General features: G+C 46.0%; 2 protein-coding genes and 2 pseudogenes across 2 annotated transcripts; all 4 read left to right on the forward strand.

Moving 5' to 3' along the window:
- Nucleotides 1-140: 140 nt before the first annotated feature.
- LOC147630304 (uncharacterized) lies at nucleotides 141-668 on the forward strand. The gene has a single exon (XM_086810070.1). The coding sequence runs from the start codon at nucleotides 141-143 to the stop codon at nucleotides 666-668; it is 528 nt and encodes a 175-aa protein (XP_086666196.1).
- A 2,158-nt stretch (nucleotides 669-2,826) lies between these two features.
- LOC147630305 (uncharacterized) lies at nucleotides 2,827-3,126 on the forward strand (annotated as a pseudogene).
- Nucleotides 3,127-6,079: 2,953 nt separating this feature from the next.
- Nucleotides 6,080-6,583, forward strand: LOC147630306 (uncharacterized). The gene has a single exon (XM_086810071.1). The coding sequence runs from the start codon at nucleotides 6,080-6,082 to the stop codon at nucleotides 6,581-6,583; it is 504 nt and encodes a 167-aa protein (XP_086666197.1).
- Nucleotides 6,584-7,583: 1,000 nt separating this feature from the next.
- LOC147630307 (uncharacterized) lies at nucleotides 7,584-7,900 on the forward strand (annotated as a pseudogene).
- The last annotated feature ends 12,002 nt before the right edge of the window (nucleotides 7,901-19,902 follow it).

A 19,902-nucleotide genomic window follows, 5' to 3' on the forward strand; every position in this document is an offset into this window, starting at 1 on the left:
TACATGTATGTATGTATGTATATATATATACATATATATATATATATATCTGTGCGCGCGCCCCCCTAACAAGCACCCAAAACATTTTTTTGGGTTTCGTTAATTAATTAGAGAGGTAAATGCTAGAAAATCTTGGAGGGATGCAAGCGCAAACCTCCACATGTCAGCTTCCACAGCAGCAACAGGCAGCAGCTCCAGCACAAACCCTGATCAAGGATCTACGTCCAGCTGCCCTGAATAATGTCAACACTACCTTCATCCTCCTGGAAAAGGGTTCTCCCATGAGAAGTGATGGAGGTCTCATGATGTCAATCAACCTCGCTGCAGATTCATCGGCAGCTGTGCACTTGCAACTGTGGGGTAACGAGTGCGAAGCTTTTCAGCCAGGCGATATCATCCGCCTGACCAACGGGATTTTCTTGTTTCACAAAACAAACTTGGTTCTACGGGCAGGCAGAAAGGGGAAATTGGAGAAGGTGGGAGAATTCACTATGGTGTTTGTTGAAAACCCTAATATGAGCAGGTTACAGTGGGTACAGGAGCCTTCTAATCCCTCAAAGTGGATACCGGTGGGACTAATAAACAACCAGCAGCTACCTCAAGGTGCCCCTGCTACCTCTGTAGGATCCATGGGAAATCATAGGGTTCCACAGCAAGAAAAATCATAAATACACAGATGGGATTCCTTTGATCGTTTTGTTATTATCAGAAGTCTTGATCATTTCCAAAAGTCTTGATTTTCAGCTCTGTCCATCATTCCCGAAGGAGTAGTTGTGTAGTATCAAAATGTCTGTACTCCAACTCTTTGGTCTGAGCAGAAGTTTTCTATCATGATATATTGTATCAGTGATGCAATATCGTATGCCACAATTTTTCTTTTGAAATATCATTTTTAGTTTTTGTTTTCTGTAAGTAGCAACATCCGCAACGGTTGTGGGCAATGCATACAAGTTTGTGATCTGCTCAGCTTGTACCTAGAGTGGTAATGTCCAAGTTTTGGTTACTAGTTCGAATCTTGGCCCACTGCCTTTGATGTTCACTGAGCTTGTCCATGCTTATGTGAAGATTCCCAACCGGCCTTGGGCAGGGGAAGTTTGTACAGGAGGAATGTTTTGGACGTGTAGGTGTCCATCCCCAGGATTAGATAGACTCGCTCTATTAATAAAGATTCTATCAGTAAAATGAGCAGATGATGTTCACCCAGCTTGCAGATTCCCAGCCAGCATTGGGCAGGTGAAACCTGTCAAGGAGAAATTGTTTTGGACATAATGTAGGTGTCCATCCCCAGGATTAGACAAACTCACTCTATTAATAAAAGATTATCTATCAGTAAAATGAGCAGAGGTTGGTGGGCCAAGTGGTTTTAATTCTCAGCTTGAGTTTGAATCTTGGCTGGTTCCACTGCCTATGATGTTCACCCAGCTTGTCCATGCCTAGACTCGAATGTGGGCCTGCACTTTGCATGTGTGAACATCTTATAGTGAAATAGAGGAGACATCATCTTCTAGCAAATAGAGTGTTCTGTTAATTAATTAGAGAGGTAAATGCTAGAAAATCTTGGTTCATTTAACCTTTGGAAAACTAAATCGAAAGTTTGAAATATGTAGACCTTTTTTATTTTAGAAACAAATCTCATGAAATTGAGTTAAAATAGTAGATGCATGCCTCGAATGCACGTGGACATGCGCTCTCTCTAGAGTCCCTCTTGGTGGGCTGACCCCTCTCTTGCTCTCCCCTGCTTAGGCCATGGACAATCGTGAGGTATGGAGGGAGGGAGGCTTGCAGGTGAAAGGAAGGTGGGGATGCGAGCAGGCGAGGAGAGCACGGGGGAAGCGACTAGGTGAGGAGAAAATGAGGTTGCAGTCAGGGAGGGATCTGAGTAGGTGAGGGGAAGTTGGGGGAGGCGACTAGACCAGCGTGGGATGGGGGAGAGAGGTTGCCATGGTTGAGAGAGGACTGAATTAGGCGAGGGAGGGAGGCAAGCAGGCGTGGGGAGGCAACCATGCGAGAGGAGGACATGCGAGTAGACGAGTAGCCGAGGGGCAAAGGGCTTCGCGGAGGAGGCTGGTGAGAAGGATTATGAATCAGGAGGGATCTAAGGTTGAAAAGAGGCGTCATGACCTTGCCTAATCTAGACCGTCGGATTCCCGTCGGGCAAGTGAACTAGGGATGAACTCAGGGTATACCATGGGGATTTTTGGGACTGAGCTCAATGCAAAAGAGGATTCGAACTTGGAACCATCCGCTCAAGCTTTCAACATCTAACCACTATGCTATACTTTCAAGCAGATTGTATAGAGTGTTTTTAAATTTAAATCTTGATATTTTTGTCCTTAGTTCACTTTCTTACCGGAAAATGTTTCCCTAGTTCACTTTCTTGCCAGAAAAGGTCTCCTTAGTTCACCCTAAGTTCACCTCGTGAGTTCACCCCTGAGTTTACCCGCAGTTCACTCATAGTTCACTTAGGAATCCAACGGTGTTGATCAAATCCCGATCGCGACACCTCTTTCCAACTATAGATCCCTCGTGATTCATAATGTGTCACTTAGTCATGAGGGTGAGAAGGCGAGGAGAGCATGCGAGGTATGTTTAAACATTTGATTTATTAATGCTGCCCATGCAGCATTAATAAATGTGACGACAAAATTTGAGTGAATAAACACCCACGACAAAATAATAATAATTTGGTGGCCTATTATTTTTGGCCTTGTCACCTTTATAAAAGCGCACCAGTTTTAGGTAATCGAAAAATGGCTTTTAGAGCAAAGAGAAGCTGTACGTTTGGCACAGCCAGATCTCCATAGCGGGAGAGGAAGCAAGAAAGAAATGGGCATGTGGACGGTGCTTGAGGGGCTGCTGCTACTTGCGAATGCGTTGGCCATTCTGAACGAGGAACGCTTCCTGGCGCCGCGTGGTTGGGGCTTCAACAAGATGGGAGGTGCGGGCGCCCGCGTCAAGTCTCTCAAAGGCCAGATCATTGGCCTCGTCCACGCCATACAGCACCTCCGCCTCCCCCTCATCGCCCTAAACACCGTCGTTGCCATTTCCATGCTCATATCCGCTTAGGGTTAGGGTTTTCTTCCTCCTTAGACGCAGCAAAAGATCGAGCAGGCGAGTGCAATTTCTCTTCCTTTTTTTTTGTGCGTCCTGCATGTAGGGTTTCTGTGTTTCTTCATTCGGTCTAGTACACGTTCTTCTGTGGTTAGGCTAGGGTTGGGGTTAGGGTTAGGATCAGGCTTATGGTTGGATCAAGCTTGATTAGGGCGAGGGTAGAAATGAGACACATAGATTGAGCGATTTGAAACTTTTCTGGTCTTTTTGTGATTTTCTTTGTTTGTGGAGGGTTTTTTTTTTTTTTCCGAGAAAAGATCCTTTCATTAGTTATATAAAAACGCCCGAAGGGCTACAAAAGATCTCTCCTGCTCCTAAGAGAGAGAAGAGCAGTGAATACATCATGGCAGCCTGGGAGACTCTCCCTAGGTGTTGCAAAATACAAGCATCAGTATAAAAAAACTGAGCGGCTAAATCATACAATAGGGGGGGGGAAGAGCCAAACAGGTGGCCTGTAGTGCCAACCGGGGCATCCCGTGTGTAAGGTGTAGAACGGGCCACAACGCCAAGTGGTGTGAAAGGCCTGGCGCCGTAAGATCGCCTCATCCGAGTCTCCCCGGATGCGGTCGTACTGTCCTCGCAGGGTGTGGATCAACTCCTGCCAAATCCCCCGAACAGTCTCTGCTGGTGGCTCTAATCTCCCCTCAAAGGCCGTAAAGCACCGGGCCCTCCAGGTGAACCAGATGGTGAGGCTGCTGAGGAGCTCCCATCGTAAATCCCTCTCCTGTGTCCAGCTGGCGGACGAGAAATCCGGTGCCGGAACCAGGCGAGGCTGGCCCCTAATAAATCTGATGGCCTGACTGCCCTGCTCCATCTCATAGCCCATAGCAGGCCCTGACGAAGTCGACCAAGCAGCGGCACCCCACTTAAACATACCCTCTGGAGAGAGGGGGGCCAGAATACGCAGTATCCGCAGCCAAATCTGCTGTGCCTGAGGGCAGTCCCAAAGGCAATGTCTCTGTGTCTCCATAGGGTGGCCGCATCGGACGCAGGCCGCCGGAAGACCGCTGTAAACAAGCCAAGTGCCAACTGCTGAGCCCCTGTGGGCGACCAGCCACTGAAAAGCCGAGATCCTGCGGGCCTGCCGACTAGCCCAGAGCCGAGCCCAGAAATCCTCCAGGAACTCCTGTGAGAGTCCCTGCAATCGCCAATGCCCCGCTGCCACTGGAGAAACCGTCCTCCTCGCTGTCAAAATATGCCGTCCCAGCCGAACAGTATACTGGAAAAAGGTGATCTCTGTGGCCTCAAGGGATGCATAAGGATCATGCCACTCGTACTCCCCGGGGTCCCACTGTAGCCGGGCCAAGGGGCGCGCTGCATATGCCCATATGCGCCAATCCGGGAGCACATCAGCAGGGTCGGGGTCAATATGCCACTTCCGAGAAGCGGCAGCCACTACCCGAATCCTCTGGAAGGTGCACTCTGCAACCAAAGGCGACTCCACCTCCACTCTCTGGAGTCTGCCCTCATCCTGAATCTCATAGTAGAGGCATCTGCCATCCTCAGTGCTAGCTCTGACAGCAATCAGGATCTCCAACTGCGTAAAGGCTCCCATCCACCGTGGGGCCACTGGCTCGAGAGGTGTGAACCACTCCTCTGTAAGTGCCTCCTGAATATCATCCCTCATAATCAACCCCCCTCTGAAGTGACTCAGCCTCTCCACCTGGATCTCCTCTGGTAGACTGCAGAAAGCCTGCCAGTCTCCAAAACTACGAGCTGGGCCTGCCGCTAAAGGTCCCCAAGCTAGACGAGGCCGAGAACCCAGCATATGACCCTGCTCCGTACGAACCGCTGGGCTCCAGATGAGCGGCTGCCTGGCCCGCTCCTCAACACAAGGAGGAGGCCGCTGAGAGAGCCCCGGTCTCAGCAGCTCCCAAGCTCTCAGGATACTCAAAGCAAATCTGTCCTCCCATCCTCTACTGAGGCCTGTCCTCCTCATCTCTATGAAGATCCAGCGAATCTCTGGTGCCCAAGTACCCCCTGCAGGGGGCGCCCGAGCCTGCAGTCGCTGCAAGAGGAGCTCTTTCCAAGGCTCAGCGCCTGGAAGCAACCCCCGAACAATAAGCTTCCCCAATAAGGCTCTACTCTGATCGACTGGATCTATAATACCCAAACCGCCCTGAGCCAGCGGAAGTGTAATAACTGCCCATGCAACCTTTGCCCGAGCTGGCTGACCGTCCCGCCCAGACCACAGAAAGTTCCTGATCAGCCTCTGTACACTGGCTGATGCAAGAGCTCGAGAAAATCCAGCAAGACGTAATGTACCACATGGTTGCTAACAGCACCTGATTTGCCACCACCACCCTCCCAGCCAAGGATAGTCGAGCTGTACTCCAATACAATAGCTTCTTCCGAATGCTCAGAAGAAGCGGGGCAATCTGCTGCTCAGGTGACAAATCGAGGCCAATCTGGCATCCCAAATACCGCACTGCTGTGCCTGGAGGAATCCATCTAAAACCGGGGTCCGGGCTCCATGCCGGAGTGGGAGCACTACTGATCCAAAAGGTCACTGTCTTGCGCCAATTGATCAATGCTCCCGAAGCTGCACTAAAAACCTGGAGCGACTGCTCAGCCCGCATAAGATTGGCCTCTTGGCCATGCAAAAATAAGCCCGTGTCGTCTGCAAACTCAGCATCAAGCAAATCCTCCCCCCGGACTGGGAGCTGAAGTCCTCTCAAACCAACCTCCTCTGCCGTCAAATACATACTCATAGCCTCCGCAAAGAAGAGAAAAAGGAAAGGGGCGAGAGGACACCCCTGACGGACTGATCTGGTCAGCTCAAAACTCGGCCCCCGTCCTCCTGTGTTTGTGGAGGGTTAATTCTGGTAGTCTCAGGTTAGCTGACAGAAAGACCTGGGGGTTCTCCTTTCTTGTTACCTTCGCCAGCAAGGGTTTATCTTGTGTTCTTTCTTGGTGTACTGTTTTACTTAGGGTTTGCTGTTGTGTGTATCCGCCATTCTCTCGAAGGATGCAAGCGCAAACCTCCACATGTCAGCTTCCACAGCAGCAACAGGCAGCAGCTCCAAGACAAACCCTAATCAAGGATCTACGTCCAGCTGCCCTGAATAATGTCAACACTACCTTCATCCTCCTGGAAAAGGGTTCTCCCATGAGAAGTGATGGAGGTCTCATGATGTCCATCAACCTCGCTGCAGATTCATCGGCAGCTGTGCACTTGCAACTGTGGGGTAACGAGTGCGAAGCTTTTCAGCCAGGCGATATCATCCGCTTGACCAACGGGATTTTCTTGTTTCACAAAACAAACTTGGTTCTACGGGCAGGCAGAAAGGGGAAATTGGAGAAGGTGGGAGAATTCACTATGGTGTTTGTTGAAAACCCTAATATGAGCAGGTTACAGTGGGTACAGGAGCCTTCTAATCCCTCACAGTTGGATAGTGGTGGGACTAATAAACAACCAGCAGCTACCTCAAGGTGCCCCTGCTACCTCTGTAGGATTCATGGGAAATCATAGGGTTCCACATCAAGAAAAATCATAAATACACAGATGGGATTCCTTTGATCGTTTTGTTATTATCAGAAGTCTTGATCATTTCCAAAAGTCTTGATTTTCAGCTCTGTCCATCATTCCCGAAGGAGTAGTTGTGTATCAAAATGTCTGTACTCCAACTCTTTGGTCTGAGCGGAAGTTTTCTATCATGATATATTGTATCAGTGATGCAATATCGTATGCCACAATTTTTCTTTTGAAATATCATTTTTAGTTTTTGTTTTCTGTAAGTAGCAACATCCGCAACGTTTGTGGGCAATGCATACAAGTTTGTGATCTGCTCAGCTTGTACCTAGAGTGGTAATGTCCAGGTTCTGGTTACTAGTTCGAATCTTGGCCCACTGCCTTTGATGTTCACTGAGCTTGTCCATGCTTATGTGAAGATTCCCAACCGGCCTTGGGCTGGGGAAGTCTGTACAGGAGGAATGTTTTGGACGTGTGTAGGTGTCCATCCCGAGGATTAGACAGACTCGCTCTATTAATAAAGATTCTATCAGTAAAATGAGCAAATGATGTTCACCCAGCTTGCAGATTCCCAACCGGCATTGGGCAGGTGAAACCTGTCAAGGAGAAGGCCAAGTGGTTCCACTGCCTATGATGTTCACCTAGCTTGTCCATGCCTAGACTCGAATGTGGGCGTGCACGATCGTGACACCTCTTTCCAACCATAGATCCCTCGTGATTCATAATGTGTCACTTAGTCATGAGGGTGAGAAGGCGAGGAGAGCATGCGAGGTATGTTTAAACATTTGATTTATTAATGCTGCTCATGCAGCATTAATAAATGCGACGACAAAATTTTAGTGAATAAAATGACAAAATAATAGTAATTTGGTGGCCTATTATTTTTGGCCTCCTCACCTTTATAAAAGCGCACCAGTTTTAGGTAATCGAAAAATGGCTTTTAGAGCAAAGAGAAGCTGTACGTTTGCCACAGCCAGATCGCCATAGCGGGAGAGGGGGCGGGCAAGCAAGCAAGAAAGAAATGGGCATGTGGACGCTGCTTGAGGGGCTGCTGCTACTTGCGAATGCGCTGGCCATTCTGAACGAGGAACGCTTCCTGGTGCCGCGCGGTTGGGGCTTCAACGAGATGGGAGGTGCGGGCGCCCGCGTCAAGTCTCTCAAAGGCCAGATCATTGGCCTCGTCCACGCCATACAGTACCTCCGCCTCCCCCTCATCGCCCTATACACCGTCGTTGCCATTTCTATGCTCATATCCGGTTAGGGTTAGGGTTTTCTTCCTCCTTAGACGCAGCAAAAGATCCACCAGGCGAGTGCAATTTCTCTTCCTTTTTTTTGTGCGTCTTGCATGTAGGGTTTCTGTGTTTCTTCATTCGGTCTAGTACACGTTCTTGTCTGGTTAGGCTAGGGTTGGGGTTAGGGTTAGGATCAGGCTTATGGTTGGATCAGGCTTGATTAGGGTGAGGGTAGAAATGAGACACACAGATTGAGCGATCTGAAACTTTTCTGGTCTTTTTGCGATTTTCTTTGTTTGTGGAGGGTTAATTTTGGTAGTCTCACGTTAGCTGACAGAAAGACCTGGGGGTTCTCCTTTCTTGTTACATTCGCCAGCAAGGGTTTATCTTGTGTTCTTTCTTGGTGTACTGTTTTGGTTAGGGTTTGCTGCTGTGTGTATCCACCATTCTCTGGAAGGATGCAAGCGCAAACCTCCACATGTCAGCTTCCAGAGCAGCAACAGGCAGCAGCTCCAGCACAAACCCTGATCAAGGATCTACGTCCGATTGCCCTGAATAATGTCAACACTACCTTCATCCTCCTGGAAAAGGGTTCTCCCATGAGAAGTGATGGAGGTCTCATGATGTCCATCGAGGTCTCATGATGTCCATCAACCTCGCTGCAGATTCATCGGCAGCTGTGGGGTAATGAGTGCGAAGCTTTTCAGCCAAGCGATATCATCCGCCTGTCCAACGGGATTTTCTTGTTTCACAAAACAAACTTGGTTCTACAGGCAGGCAGAAAGGGGAAATTGGAGAAGGTGGGAGAATTCACTATGGTGTTTGTTGAAAACCCTAATATGAGCAGGTTACAGTGGGTACAGGAGCCTTCTAATCCCTCAAAGTGGATACCGGTGGGACTAACAAACAACCAGCAGCTACCTCAAGGTGCCCCTGCTACCTCTGTAGGATCCATGGGAAATCATAGGGTTCCACATCATGAAAAATCATAAATACACAGATGGGATTCCTTTGATCGTTTTGTTATTATCAGAAGTCTTGATCATTTCCAAAAGTCTTGATTTTCAGCTCTGTCCATCATTCCTGAAGGAGTAGTTGTGTAGTATCAAAATGTCTGTACTCCAACTCTTTGGTCTGAGCGGAAGTTTTCTATCATGATATATTGTATCAGTGATGCAATATCGTATGCCACAATTTTTCTTTTGAAATATCATTTTTAGTTTTTGTTTTCTGTAAGTAGCAACATCCGCAACGTTTGTGGGCAATGCATACAAGTTTGTGATCTGCTCAGCTTGTACCTAGAGTGGTAATGTCCAGGTTCTGGTTACTAGTTCGAATCTTGGCCCACTGCCTTTGATGTTCACTGAGCTTGTGAAACCGGCCAATACAAAATCGGGCGGTGAAGAATCTTCTTAATTTCTCACAGCACTTAAACTATTCAAATTCCAACACAGATAATTGAAGAAAACAAAGGGAGCTAGAGCGCTCCTACTCGAACACACAGCACACCAGATTGGCCCTCAACGCGAGCGCCCCTTTCGGTATTTCTTTATATTAAACTTGAACCTGTTACAACTGTGAGGGTCCAACGGGACGGGCGAAAACCCCTAACAAACCTGATTTGATTGGCTGCCTCTTTGTAAAGATTCCTACGAACTCTGAGAAAACCACAGAGCACAGCAATTTCTGTTACTGAATTCTACCTGCGCAATTTGTGCTGTAAATCCCAATCACAGAACAAATTCTCTGTGCACACACGTATGAAATTCAGCCCTGCCCTTCCTGTGTCTGGAATCCTGCTTTTATTCTGTGCCGGTGCGCACACCGCACACGCGCACACTTATGAGGCTGACACGCAAACCACACGTGTCCAAATTCAGCCCCAAATCTGCCCTAAACAAGAAAGCTGAAAATTACTGTTTCTGGGCTTGAAAAATTCAGCACCGATTCGCGTACATGCTAGGCCCGAAATCAGCCCTGATTTCTCGCACCAAATCTGCCCTGATTTTGCCCCGCAAGAAGCACACGAATTCAGCCAGGAAATCAGCGTTGAAATTCCCTCTGCAATCTCCACGCTGCCTCCTCCACAAATCCACGTTAAATTTTCAGCCCAAGTCCTTTTTGTTTTAAAAATTGCCAAGTCACTTAACTTTTGGCCGCCCATGGTCTGAAACCTTTTAAAACTTTATAACCTTAAAAACTAAGGTTCTCCTAACTTATTGAATTAATTCAATGTGCACATTTTTTGCACATCAGATTAATTCAATTAAATTCTGCGACACTCGCCCGTGACAGCACATCTACTGTGACACGTCCCCGTGACAGCACGTCCGCGTGACATACCCCTCTCTGGAAATCTTGCAAGCGACCTCGATTGCAAAAGAAGTGATGCCACTGATGAAACCAAAATTGGAATATGCTGTCTCCATGACCTGAGTAACATATGCATCTGCTACGGCCATGTGTATCCCACTTGAAATAACAGCATTCTTGACAGTGATAACCATAAAAAATATACCAAACTGCAAACAGAATTGCATCTCAAAAATACAGAAGTATATACGATACTCAGAGCTGCAGTAGGCATCGATATGCATCTGTCTTACTCATTGAAGTGACTAGTACACTCATCATAGAAATCCCTGTAGCAAAAATACTGCCAGCATACAGTACCCCGGATATACATATAGCATACCAATGCGATTTCTAGATCTCTAAGCCCATCTCTCATGAAGGGGTGGAGGTGCTACCCCCCTCTTGAGTATCAGGCAATACTCCAGATGCTTGCGGCTTTGCTGAACCTGAAGGACCCTGACTCAAGGTCGGTGTCAACTGAAACGCCTCTAGGTAAAGTTGCAACAACTGAGGTGAATTTGCTAGGTCACCTTCCTCCATCCATTTGGCATCAAGCGGTGGATAGTTCTGAAACTTCACCAAATACCTCCTGGAAACTTTACCTCTAACTTTCATTTCCTTATGTGCCAAGATTTGTTCTGGTACCAGTATCTCATCCAATTCCTCAACCTCTGGTTGATCTTCATTGATCGTATCCTCTGGCACATCGCCTGTGAAAGGTCTAAGAAGACTCACATGAAAAGCATTATGAATCCTCCAATGATCTGGTAGCTTTAGCCTATAAGCTACATCATTGATCTTCTCTGTTACTTCAAAAGGCCCATAATATCGCATGCTAAGCTTGGAATATAGGCGTTCCTTGCCTTTCCACTTCTTAAGCCTTGCCTTTTCAAACTTTAAGAGCACCCAATCATCCTTTTCAAACGCCAAAGGTCTGCGATGACGGTCTGCTGCTCTTTTCTGTTTCTCTTGTGTTTTCTGGAGTGCTTGCTGAATTTTCTTGTAAGCCACATCCAGACTTTCCACAAACTTATCTGCCTCAAAGATTTTATCCTTTGTATGCAAAATAGGAGGCACTTTCTTTCCCCCTTCCACAATCTCAAAAGGTGCCTTACCAGTTGAGCTATGTACTGTGTTATTGTATGCAAACTCAACCAATGGCAAGTACTTCTCCCACTGATTCTTATGATCTGATACATAACACTTTAGCAAATCCAAAACAGTAGAATTTGCTTCTTCTGATTGTCCATCAGTCTGCGGATGGAAAGATGAAGAAAACTTCAGAGTTGTACCCATGTTCTCAAAAATACCTTTCCAAAATAAACTAGTCATTCTGGGATCCCTGTCACTGACAATAGACTGTGGCATGCCATGATACTTAAAGATCTGCTGCAGAAACAATCTAGCCATGTGATCTGCTGTTATCTTCTTCCTGACCAAAATGAAATGGGCTTGCTTACTGAACCTGCAAATAATTGTCCATATGCCATCATTTCCTGTAGGTGTCCTAGGAAGATCAAAGATAAAATCCATAGCTATACTCTGCCACGGTCTATCAGGAATCGGTAATGGTTGCAACAACCCTGGCATTTTCTGTCTGTCAAACTTAACTTTCTGACAGATAATGCATGAACGCACAAAAGCATCTACATCACGTCTTAGTGTTGGCCAATAAAAGAAAGTCTCCACAGCTTTTACGGTAGCATCAATTCCTCTATGCCCTGCATAAGGAGGTGCATGACTTTCAATTAGAACCTTTGGCCTCAACTGCTTCGTAATGCATAACCGACCATGCATCATCAGAAAACCATCTCTCAAAAGATAATGTTCACGACGTTGACCATCTAACAACTGGTCATAAACATTTCCAAAATCCTCATCGACTGAATATTGCTCTTTCATTTCATCCAACTCATGATGATAAGCAATAGACACTGCTGAAACCTGTGGTTTCCTTGACAAAGCGTCTGCAACTACATTCTTTTTGCCTTCCACATGCACAATCTGAAAGTGAAACTGTAACAAAAAGTTTGCCCAACGCATATGCTTTTCAGACAACTTTGTCTGCGTAAGAAAATATCGCAAGGTCTGATGATCAGTCTGTACTGTAAAATCAGCACCAAGCAAATAATGCTTCCACACTGTCAATGCATGAACCACTGCCAAAAGCTCTTTCTCATAGACCTGCAAATTCTTTTCAGGCCCTTGCAAAACCCTGCTTTCGTAGGCAACAACATGTCCATCCTGCATCAAAACAGCACCAATACTGTTTCCACATGCATCGCATTGAACAACAAAAGCCTTCCTCAAATCAGGCAAAACCAAAACTGGATCTGAGGTCAACTTTTCCTTAAGCTTATTGAAAGCTGCAATCTCTCTCTGTGACCAAGTGAATGGTACACCTTTCTTTTGCAAAGCATGCAAAGGTGAAGCAATTTCAGCAAACTGCCTGATGAACCTTCTGTAATAAGAGCACAATCCCAAGAAACTACGAACCTCATGCAAATTTCTGAGATGAGGCCAATTCTTGATTGCCTCTACCTTTGACGGATCCATACGTACCCCATCCTTGGACACAATATGACCCAAAAACTGAATTTCTTCTAAAAAGAATTCACTTTTCTTAGCATTGACTACCAGCTGATGTTTTCTGAGCTCTGCAAAAACAATAGCCAAGTGTTTCCTATGCTCCATTTCATCTTTTGAATGCACAATCATATCATCAAAGAAAGTGCCAACAAAAGATCTATATGGTCTAAAAATCCTGTCCATCATTCGATTGAACGTAGCAGGAGCATTAGTCAGACCAAAAGGCATGACTAGAAACTCATAAAGTCCAAAGGTAGTCCTGAAAGCTGTCTTTGGTACATCTTCTGGTCTAATCCGTACTTGGTGATAACCACTCTTTAGATCAATACGGCTGAAAACACCTGATCCCTGCAACCTATCCAAGACATCATCAATTCTTGGTATGGGAAATTTATTCCGAATGGTTATCTTGTTCAAGGCCCTGTAATCAATACACATTCGCCATGAACCGTCTTTCTTTTGCACAAGCAACACAGGTGAGCAATAAGGAGAAGAACTAGGTTGGATGTATCCTTTTTCCAACAACTCCTTAACCTGGCTCATGATTTCTTCTTGCTGCGCAGCACTTACTCTGTAAGGTGGTTTGTTTGGAGGACTACTACCTGGAATTATATCAATTGCGTGATCCTCAGGCCTTTCAGGCGGCAATTGACCATGTGGAGGTTCTGAAAAACAATCTTTAAACTGATTTAAAAATTCCAACCTCTCCTTATCTAATTTAGACATATTTCCAACACCTTCATTACTTTGAAGATCTTTAACAAAAACCAAGTACGCAGAAATATGACTTTTTATTACTGAAGTAATGGCAGAAGCCGATACAACTGGGATAGACTCCCCTTTAAGCTTTACATCAAGTTCATGCTGTTTGCCCCTATGAGTAAGAGTGATCTTCCTAGCATGGGCATCCAACAAAGCATGAATCCTATGGAACCAAGGCATACCTAACAAAACATCACAACCATCCAATGGCATGATGAAGAATTCTTCAGTGTCCACATAACTCTGCACATGCAGCCTAAGCTTGCCAATAATAGGAGTGACTGCCTCTGCATGTCCTGGAGCTGCCATAGTAGCCTCATGCATGGATCCCATCTCCTCTGGACGAATACCTAACTTGCCTGCTAACTCAGGTGAAATGAAGTTACGCTTAGCACCAGGATCAAAGAAAATCAGGGCTGCCCGATCTCTTATCTTTCCCCATGCTCTACATAACTCTGTATCATCTTCATTGGGCTTCTCCCCAACCAAGTCAGATACAAGTCCCACTGAGGCTTTGGATCTCTTTCCTTTGGCATCACTCTCATCATCAGCCTTTCGCTTCTTCTTTGGACACTCTCTAGCCATATGGCCTTCTTCTTCGCAGTTGAAGCACTTGTTGGCTTTTTGTAAAGCCTTCCTTTCATCCAAAGTTCTGTAGGTACTACCCTGTTCCTTAGCATTCCTTTGCTTATTACCTTGATTAGCATTCGCAAATCTGCCATTCTTCTTCCAGTTTCCAACTTTTCCAGGCTTTTGCTCATCCTCTTTCTTTCCAAACTTGAAACCATCCACTCTACCACGAAGTAATGCTGCTGCAGTAGATGCATTCTCAATCAATTGAGACATACCGGATACCTTTGTCTTTGTACAGAAATCTCGAATCTCCTTCGGAAGTCCACAACAATACTTCTCTATCTGCTCTTCCAAAGGTACATGTCTGTATGAACTCAAAGGCAACAAAGCATCCCAAAACTTCTTATTATATCCCTCAATATTCTCACAGTTGGTTGAGTCCAACTTGTGCCAAGCAGTCTTTACATCTACTTCAAATGTGTCTGTCAACCACATGATTGAAAAGAGCTGCTTAAATTCAACCCAAGTCGAGGGAGCTTGCTGTTGAATTACTAGATTTGTCCACCACTGCATAGCATTCCCTTTCAAAAAAGTAGAAGCTCTACGAATCTTTGAAGATTCAGTGAAATTTCCAGCAGCAAATGCTACATCAAACTGCTGTAGAAATGTTAAAGCTTTCAGCTTGTCTTGCATTCCACTGAATGTATCAAACTTCACTGCTTTTCCACCTTCATTGTAGTCCTTTGGCTTACCCTTAGGAGCCAAGTTATCATACACAGGTGGCTGTAAATAAGGAGCTGTATTAGCACTTCCCACAACAGGTGGTCGTGAAGTACTAACATCTTGAACTTTAGCATGCATACCACCTTGGAAGCCAGGTTGCATTCCAATATTTCCATACATAGCATTACCTGAAGGTACATTAGCTCTCATGGCTTGAAAGACAGAACCACCACCAAAGAAAGTGGGCTGCCCAATAGGTCCTCGTGCACTCGTTTGTCCATTATGCATCTGCTGAAAATTATTGCCCTGAGCATGCATATCAACATGACCCTACACATGCGCATCTCTATGTTGGCCTGAAGCATTATGCACTTGATCACCCTGTACAACAGGTGTCCTTGCCAACTGTCCTGTTTGCATAACATGCGCATCAGAAGCAACTTGCGGTCCAACACCCGCAACTTGAGGTTTAGGCAGATTCATGAACTCTATAAAACGAGGATTCTGAGCCAACTGTGTGAATGCATCATAAATACTCATCATCTGAGCTCTAAACAAATGATCTGCATCCACATCTCCCTGAGATCTACCTGGCACTGCAGTGTCAGGTCTAACAGTCTCTGTACGCATACCTCTAGACACAGGCTGTGACTGTCTCACATCTGCAGTTCTCATGTGCTGAACCTCCTCTTCGTCTGCATCAGCAAAACGATCTTCTACATGCTCTGGAGACTCCCTATCCCCTGTGGAATAAGTGTGGTCACTACTGTTCTCCGACATCTTGATCAATTGCTAACTTTAAGAAATTCTTCAAACCTGCTATCAGAAAATCTAAGTGCTGGTACTCCCCAAGACAACACAGGCTCACCTCCTTAAGAAAGTTGGTGATGTCCCGGCAACGGAACCATGAAACCGGCCAATACAAAATCGGGCGGTGAAGAATCTTCTTAATTTCTCACAGCACTTAAACTATTCAAATTCCAACACAGATAATTGAAGAAAACAAAGGGAGCTAGAGCGCTCCTACTCGAACACACAGCACACCAGATTGGCCCTCAACGCGAGCGCCCCTTTCGGTATTTCTTTATATTAAACTTGAACCTGTTACAACTGTGAGGGTCCAACGGGACGGGCGAAAACCCCTAACAAACCTGATTTGATTGGCTGCCTCTTTGTAAAGATTCCTACGAACTCTGAGAAAACCACAGAGCACAGCAATTTCTGTTACTGAATTCTACCTGCGCAATTTGTGCTGTAAATCCCAATCACAGAACAAATTCTCTGTGCACACACGCATGAAATTCAGCCCTGCCCTTCCTGTGTCTGGAATCCTGCTTTTATTCTGTGCCGGTGCGCACACCGCACACGCGCACACTTCTGAGGCTGACACGCAAACCACACGTGTCCAAATTCAGCCCCAAATCTGCCCTAAACAAGAAAGCTGAAAATTACTGTTTCTGGGCTTGAAAAATTCAGCACCGATTCGCGTACATGCTAGGCCCGAAATCAGCCCTGATTTCTCGCACCAAATCTGCCCTGATTTTGCCCCGCAAGAAGCACACGAATTCAGCCAGGAAATCAGCGTTGAAATTCCCTCTGCAATCTCCACGTTGCCTCCTCCACAAATCCACGTTAAATTTTCAGCCCAAGTCCTTTTTGTTTTAAAAATTGCCAAGTCACTTAACTTTTGGCCGCCCATGGTCTGAAACCTTTTAAAACTTTATAACCTTAAAAACTAAGGTTCTCCTAACTTATTGAATTAATTCAATGTGCACATTTTTTGCACATCAGATTAATTCAATTAAATTCTGCGACACTCGCCCGTGACAGCACATCTACTGTGACACGTCCCCGTGATAGCACGTCCGCGTGACAGCTTGTCCATGCTTATGTGAAGATTCCCAACCAGCCTTGGGCAGGGGAAGTCTGTACAGGAGGAATGTTTTGGACGTGTGTAGGTGTCCATCCCGAGGATTAGATAGACTCGCTCTATTAAAAGATTCTATCAGTAAATGAGCAGATGATGTTCACCCAGCTTGCAGATTCCCAACCGGCATTGGGCAGGTGAAACCTGTCAAGGAGAAATTGTTTTGGACATAATGTAGGTGTCCATCCCCAGGATTAGACAGACTCACTCTATTAATAAAAGATTATCTATCAATAAAATGAGCAGATTTTGGTGGGCCAAGTGGTTTTAATTCTCAGCTTGAGTTTGAATCTTGGCTGGTTCCACTGCCTACTATGATGTTCACCCAGCTTGTCCATGCCTAGACTCGAATGTGGGCCTGCACTTTGCATGTGTGAACATCTTATAGTGAAATAGAGGAGACATCATCTTCTAGCAAATAGAGTGTTCCGTTAATTAATTAGAGAGGTAAATGCAAGAAAATCTTGGTTCATTTAACCTTCGGAAAACTAAATCGAAAGTTTGAAATATGTAGACCTTTTTTATTTTAGAAACAAATCTCGTGAAATTGAGTTAAAATAGTAGATGCATGCCTCGAATGCACGTGGACATGCGCTCTCTCTAGAGTCCCTCTTGGTGGGCTGACCCCTCTCTTGCTCTCCCCTGCTTAGGCCATGAACAATCGTGAGGTATGGAGGGAGGGAGGCTTGCAGGTGAAAGGAAGGTGGGGATGTGAGCAGGCGAGGAGAGCACGGGGGAAGCGACTAGGTGAGGAGAAAACGAGGTTGCAGTGAGGGAGGGATCTGAGTAGGTGAGGGGAAGCTGGGGGAGGCGACTAGGCCAGTGTGGGATGGGGGAGAGAGGTTGCCATGGTTGAGAGAGGACTGAATTAGGCGAGGGAGGGAGGCAAGCAGGCGTGGGCAGGCAACCATGCGAGAGGAGGACATGTGAGCAGACGAGTAGCCGAGGGGCAGAGGGGAAGGCGGAGGAGGCTGGTGAGAAGGATTATGAATCAGGAGGGATCTAAGGCTGAAAAGAGGCGTCGTGTCCTTGCCTAATCTAGACCGTCGGATTCCCGTCGGGCAAGTGAACTAGGGATGAACTCATCAGGGTATACCATGGGGATTTTTGGGACTTAGAAAATTTTGGAGGGGTTGAGCTCAATGCAAAAGAGGATTCGAACTTGGAACCATCCGCTCAAGCTTTCAACATCTAACCACTATGCTATACTTTCCAGCAGATTGTGTAGAGTGTTTTTAAATTTAAATCTTGATATTTTGGTCCTTAGTTCACTTTCTTACCGGAGAATGTTTCCCTAGTTCACTTTCTTGCCGGAAAAGGTCTCCTTAGTTCACCCTAAGTTCACCTCGCGAGTTCACCCCTGAGTTTACCCGCAGTTCACTCATAGTTCACCTAGGAATCCAACGGTGTTGATCAAATCCCGATCGCGACACCTCTTTCCAACCATAGATCCCTCGTGATTCATAATGTGTCACTTAGTCATGAGGGTGAGAAGGCGAGGAGAGCATGCGAGGTATGTTTAAACATTTGATTTATTAATGCTGCTCATGCAGCATTAATAAATGCGACGACAAAATTTTAGTGAATAAAACGACAAAATAATAGTAATTTGGTGGCCTATTATTTTTGGCCTCCTCACCTTTATAAAAGCGCACCAGTTTTAGGTAATCGAAAAATGGCTTTTAGAGCAAAGAGAAGCTGTACGTTTGCCACAGCCAGATCGCCATAGCGGGAGAGGGGGCGGGCAAGCAAGCAAGAAAGAAATGGGCATGTGGACTTTGCTTGAGGGGCTACTGCTACTTGCGAATGCGCTGGCCATTCAGAATGGGGAACGCTTCGTGGCGCCGCGCGGTTGGGGCTTGAACGAGATGGGAGCTACGGGCGCCCGCGTCAAGTCTCTCAAAGGCCAGATCATTGGCCTCGTCCACGCCATAGAGTACCTCCGCCTCCCCCTCATCGCTCTAAATGTTGGGTGGAGTGGACAACGGAAGCAATGGAGGCAAGAGCAAGGAAGGAAGCGAGCTGCTGTGGATGTATTGCTAAAAGTGATAAAGAGTACAGAAGATACACCTAATATGATGAACCCCTAACTGGGTGTTATACATGTACTAGGTGTCCCAATTGGAAGTAGTACTAACTGTACCATAGGTCCTAACTGATAATATCTAGGCCTACAAGGCACATACCAAGGAATGAGTGACACCTATGGATAGCCCATAGAGTGGCCTACAAACCCCCCTCGACGGTATGGGCTGAAGTATCCTGGAAACGTCTCAAGATACCTGAAGACTAAAGGTTATGGTTGCACAAATTCGTCCAATATGGATATAGCAACCTATGACTGTACAGAATAGCAGATCACGTAACAAATGGTACCAAGTGTAAAGCTTGTCGAAAAGCCTCAAACTTTGGTTGCGGGAGAGCCTTCGTGAAGAGATCTGCCAAGTTGTCTTCAGTGGGAATGTAAGACAATTGAATGTCACCATCTGACCATCGCTCTCTGACATAGTGGTAATGAACCTCAATGTGTTTTGTGCGAGCATGAAACACAAGATTTCGTGCAATAGCCAAAGCACTCTGACTGTTAGTATGAATGACTGTAGGAGTAGTCTGACCAACTAGAAGATCTGCAAGTAATTTTCGTAGCCAAACACACTCTACTGTAGCTGTGAAAGCTGCCCTGTACTCAGCCTCACAACTAGATGTGGCAACTGTCGCTTGCTTCTTGCTGAACCAAGAGATGCATGAAGAGCCAAGCATGAAACAATTGCCACTATGGGATCGGCATGTATCATAGCAACCAGCCCAATCACTATCAGTGAACCCATGCATGATAAGTGAAGAATCAGCCTTGTAAAAAAGGCCCAAGTGTTGTGTGCCTTTGATATATCTGAAGACACGTTTCACTGCATGCCAATGGTGATGAGTGGGACTGTGCATAAACTTGCTCAACTGGGAGACCACGTACTGCAAGTTTGGCCGAGTATGACACAAGTAAAGTAAACAACCAACTGCTTGGTGATAAGAGGTAGCATCACAAGGTCCATTGGTATCTTCAGCAGAGAAACGAAAACCAGTCTCTAATGGGGTGGAGACGGGTTTGTAATGGGGTGGAGACGGGTTTGCAGTCCTCAAATTGAAATCTCTGTAAGAGCTGC

Source organism: Cibotium barometz, chromosome 16 (genome assembly GCF_041138505.1).
Source record: "Cibotium barometz isolate CiBa-2024 chromosome 16, ASM4113850v1, whole genome shotgun sequence".
Taxonomy (NCBI): domain Eukaryota; kingdom Viridiplantae; phylum Streptophyta; class Polypodiopsida; order Cyatheales; family Cibotiaceae; genus Cibotium; species Cibotium barometz.

Coding starts and splice junctions, on each gene's coding strand:
- LOC147630306 (XM_086810071.1), top strand. CDS start 6,080: ATGCAAGCGCAAACCTCCACATGTCAGCTTCCACAGCAGCAACAGGCA.
- LOC147630304 (XM_086810070.1), top strand. CDS start 141: ATGCAAGCGCAAACCTCCACATGTCAGCTTCCACAGCAGCAACAGGCA.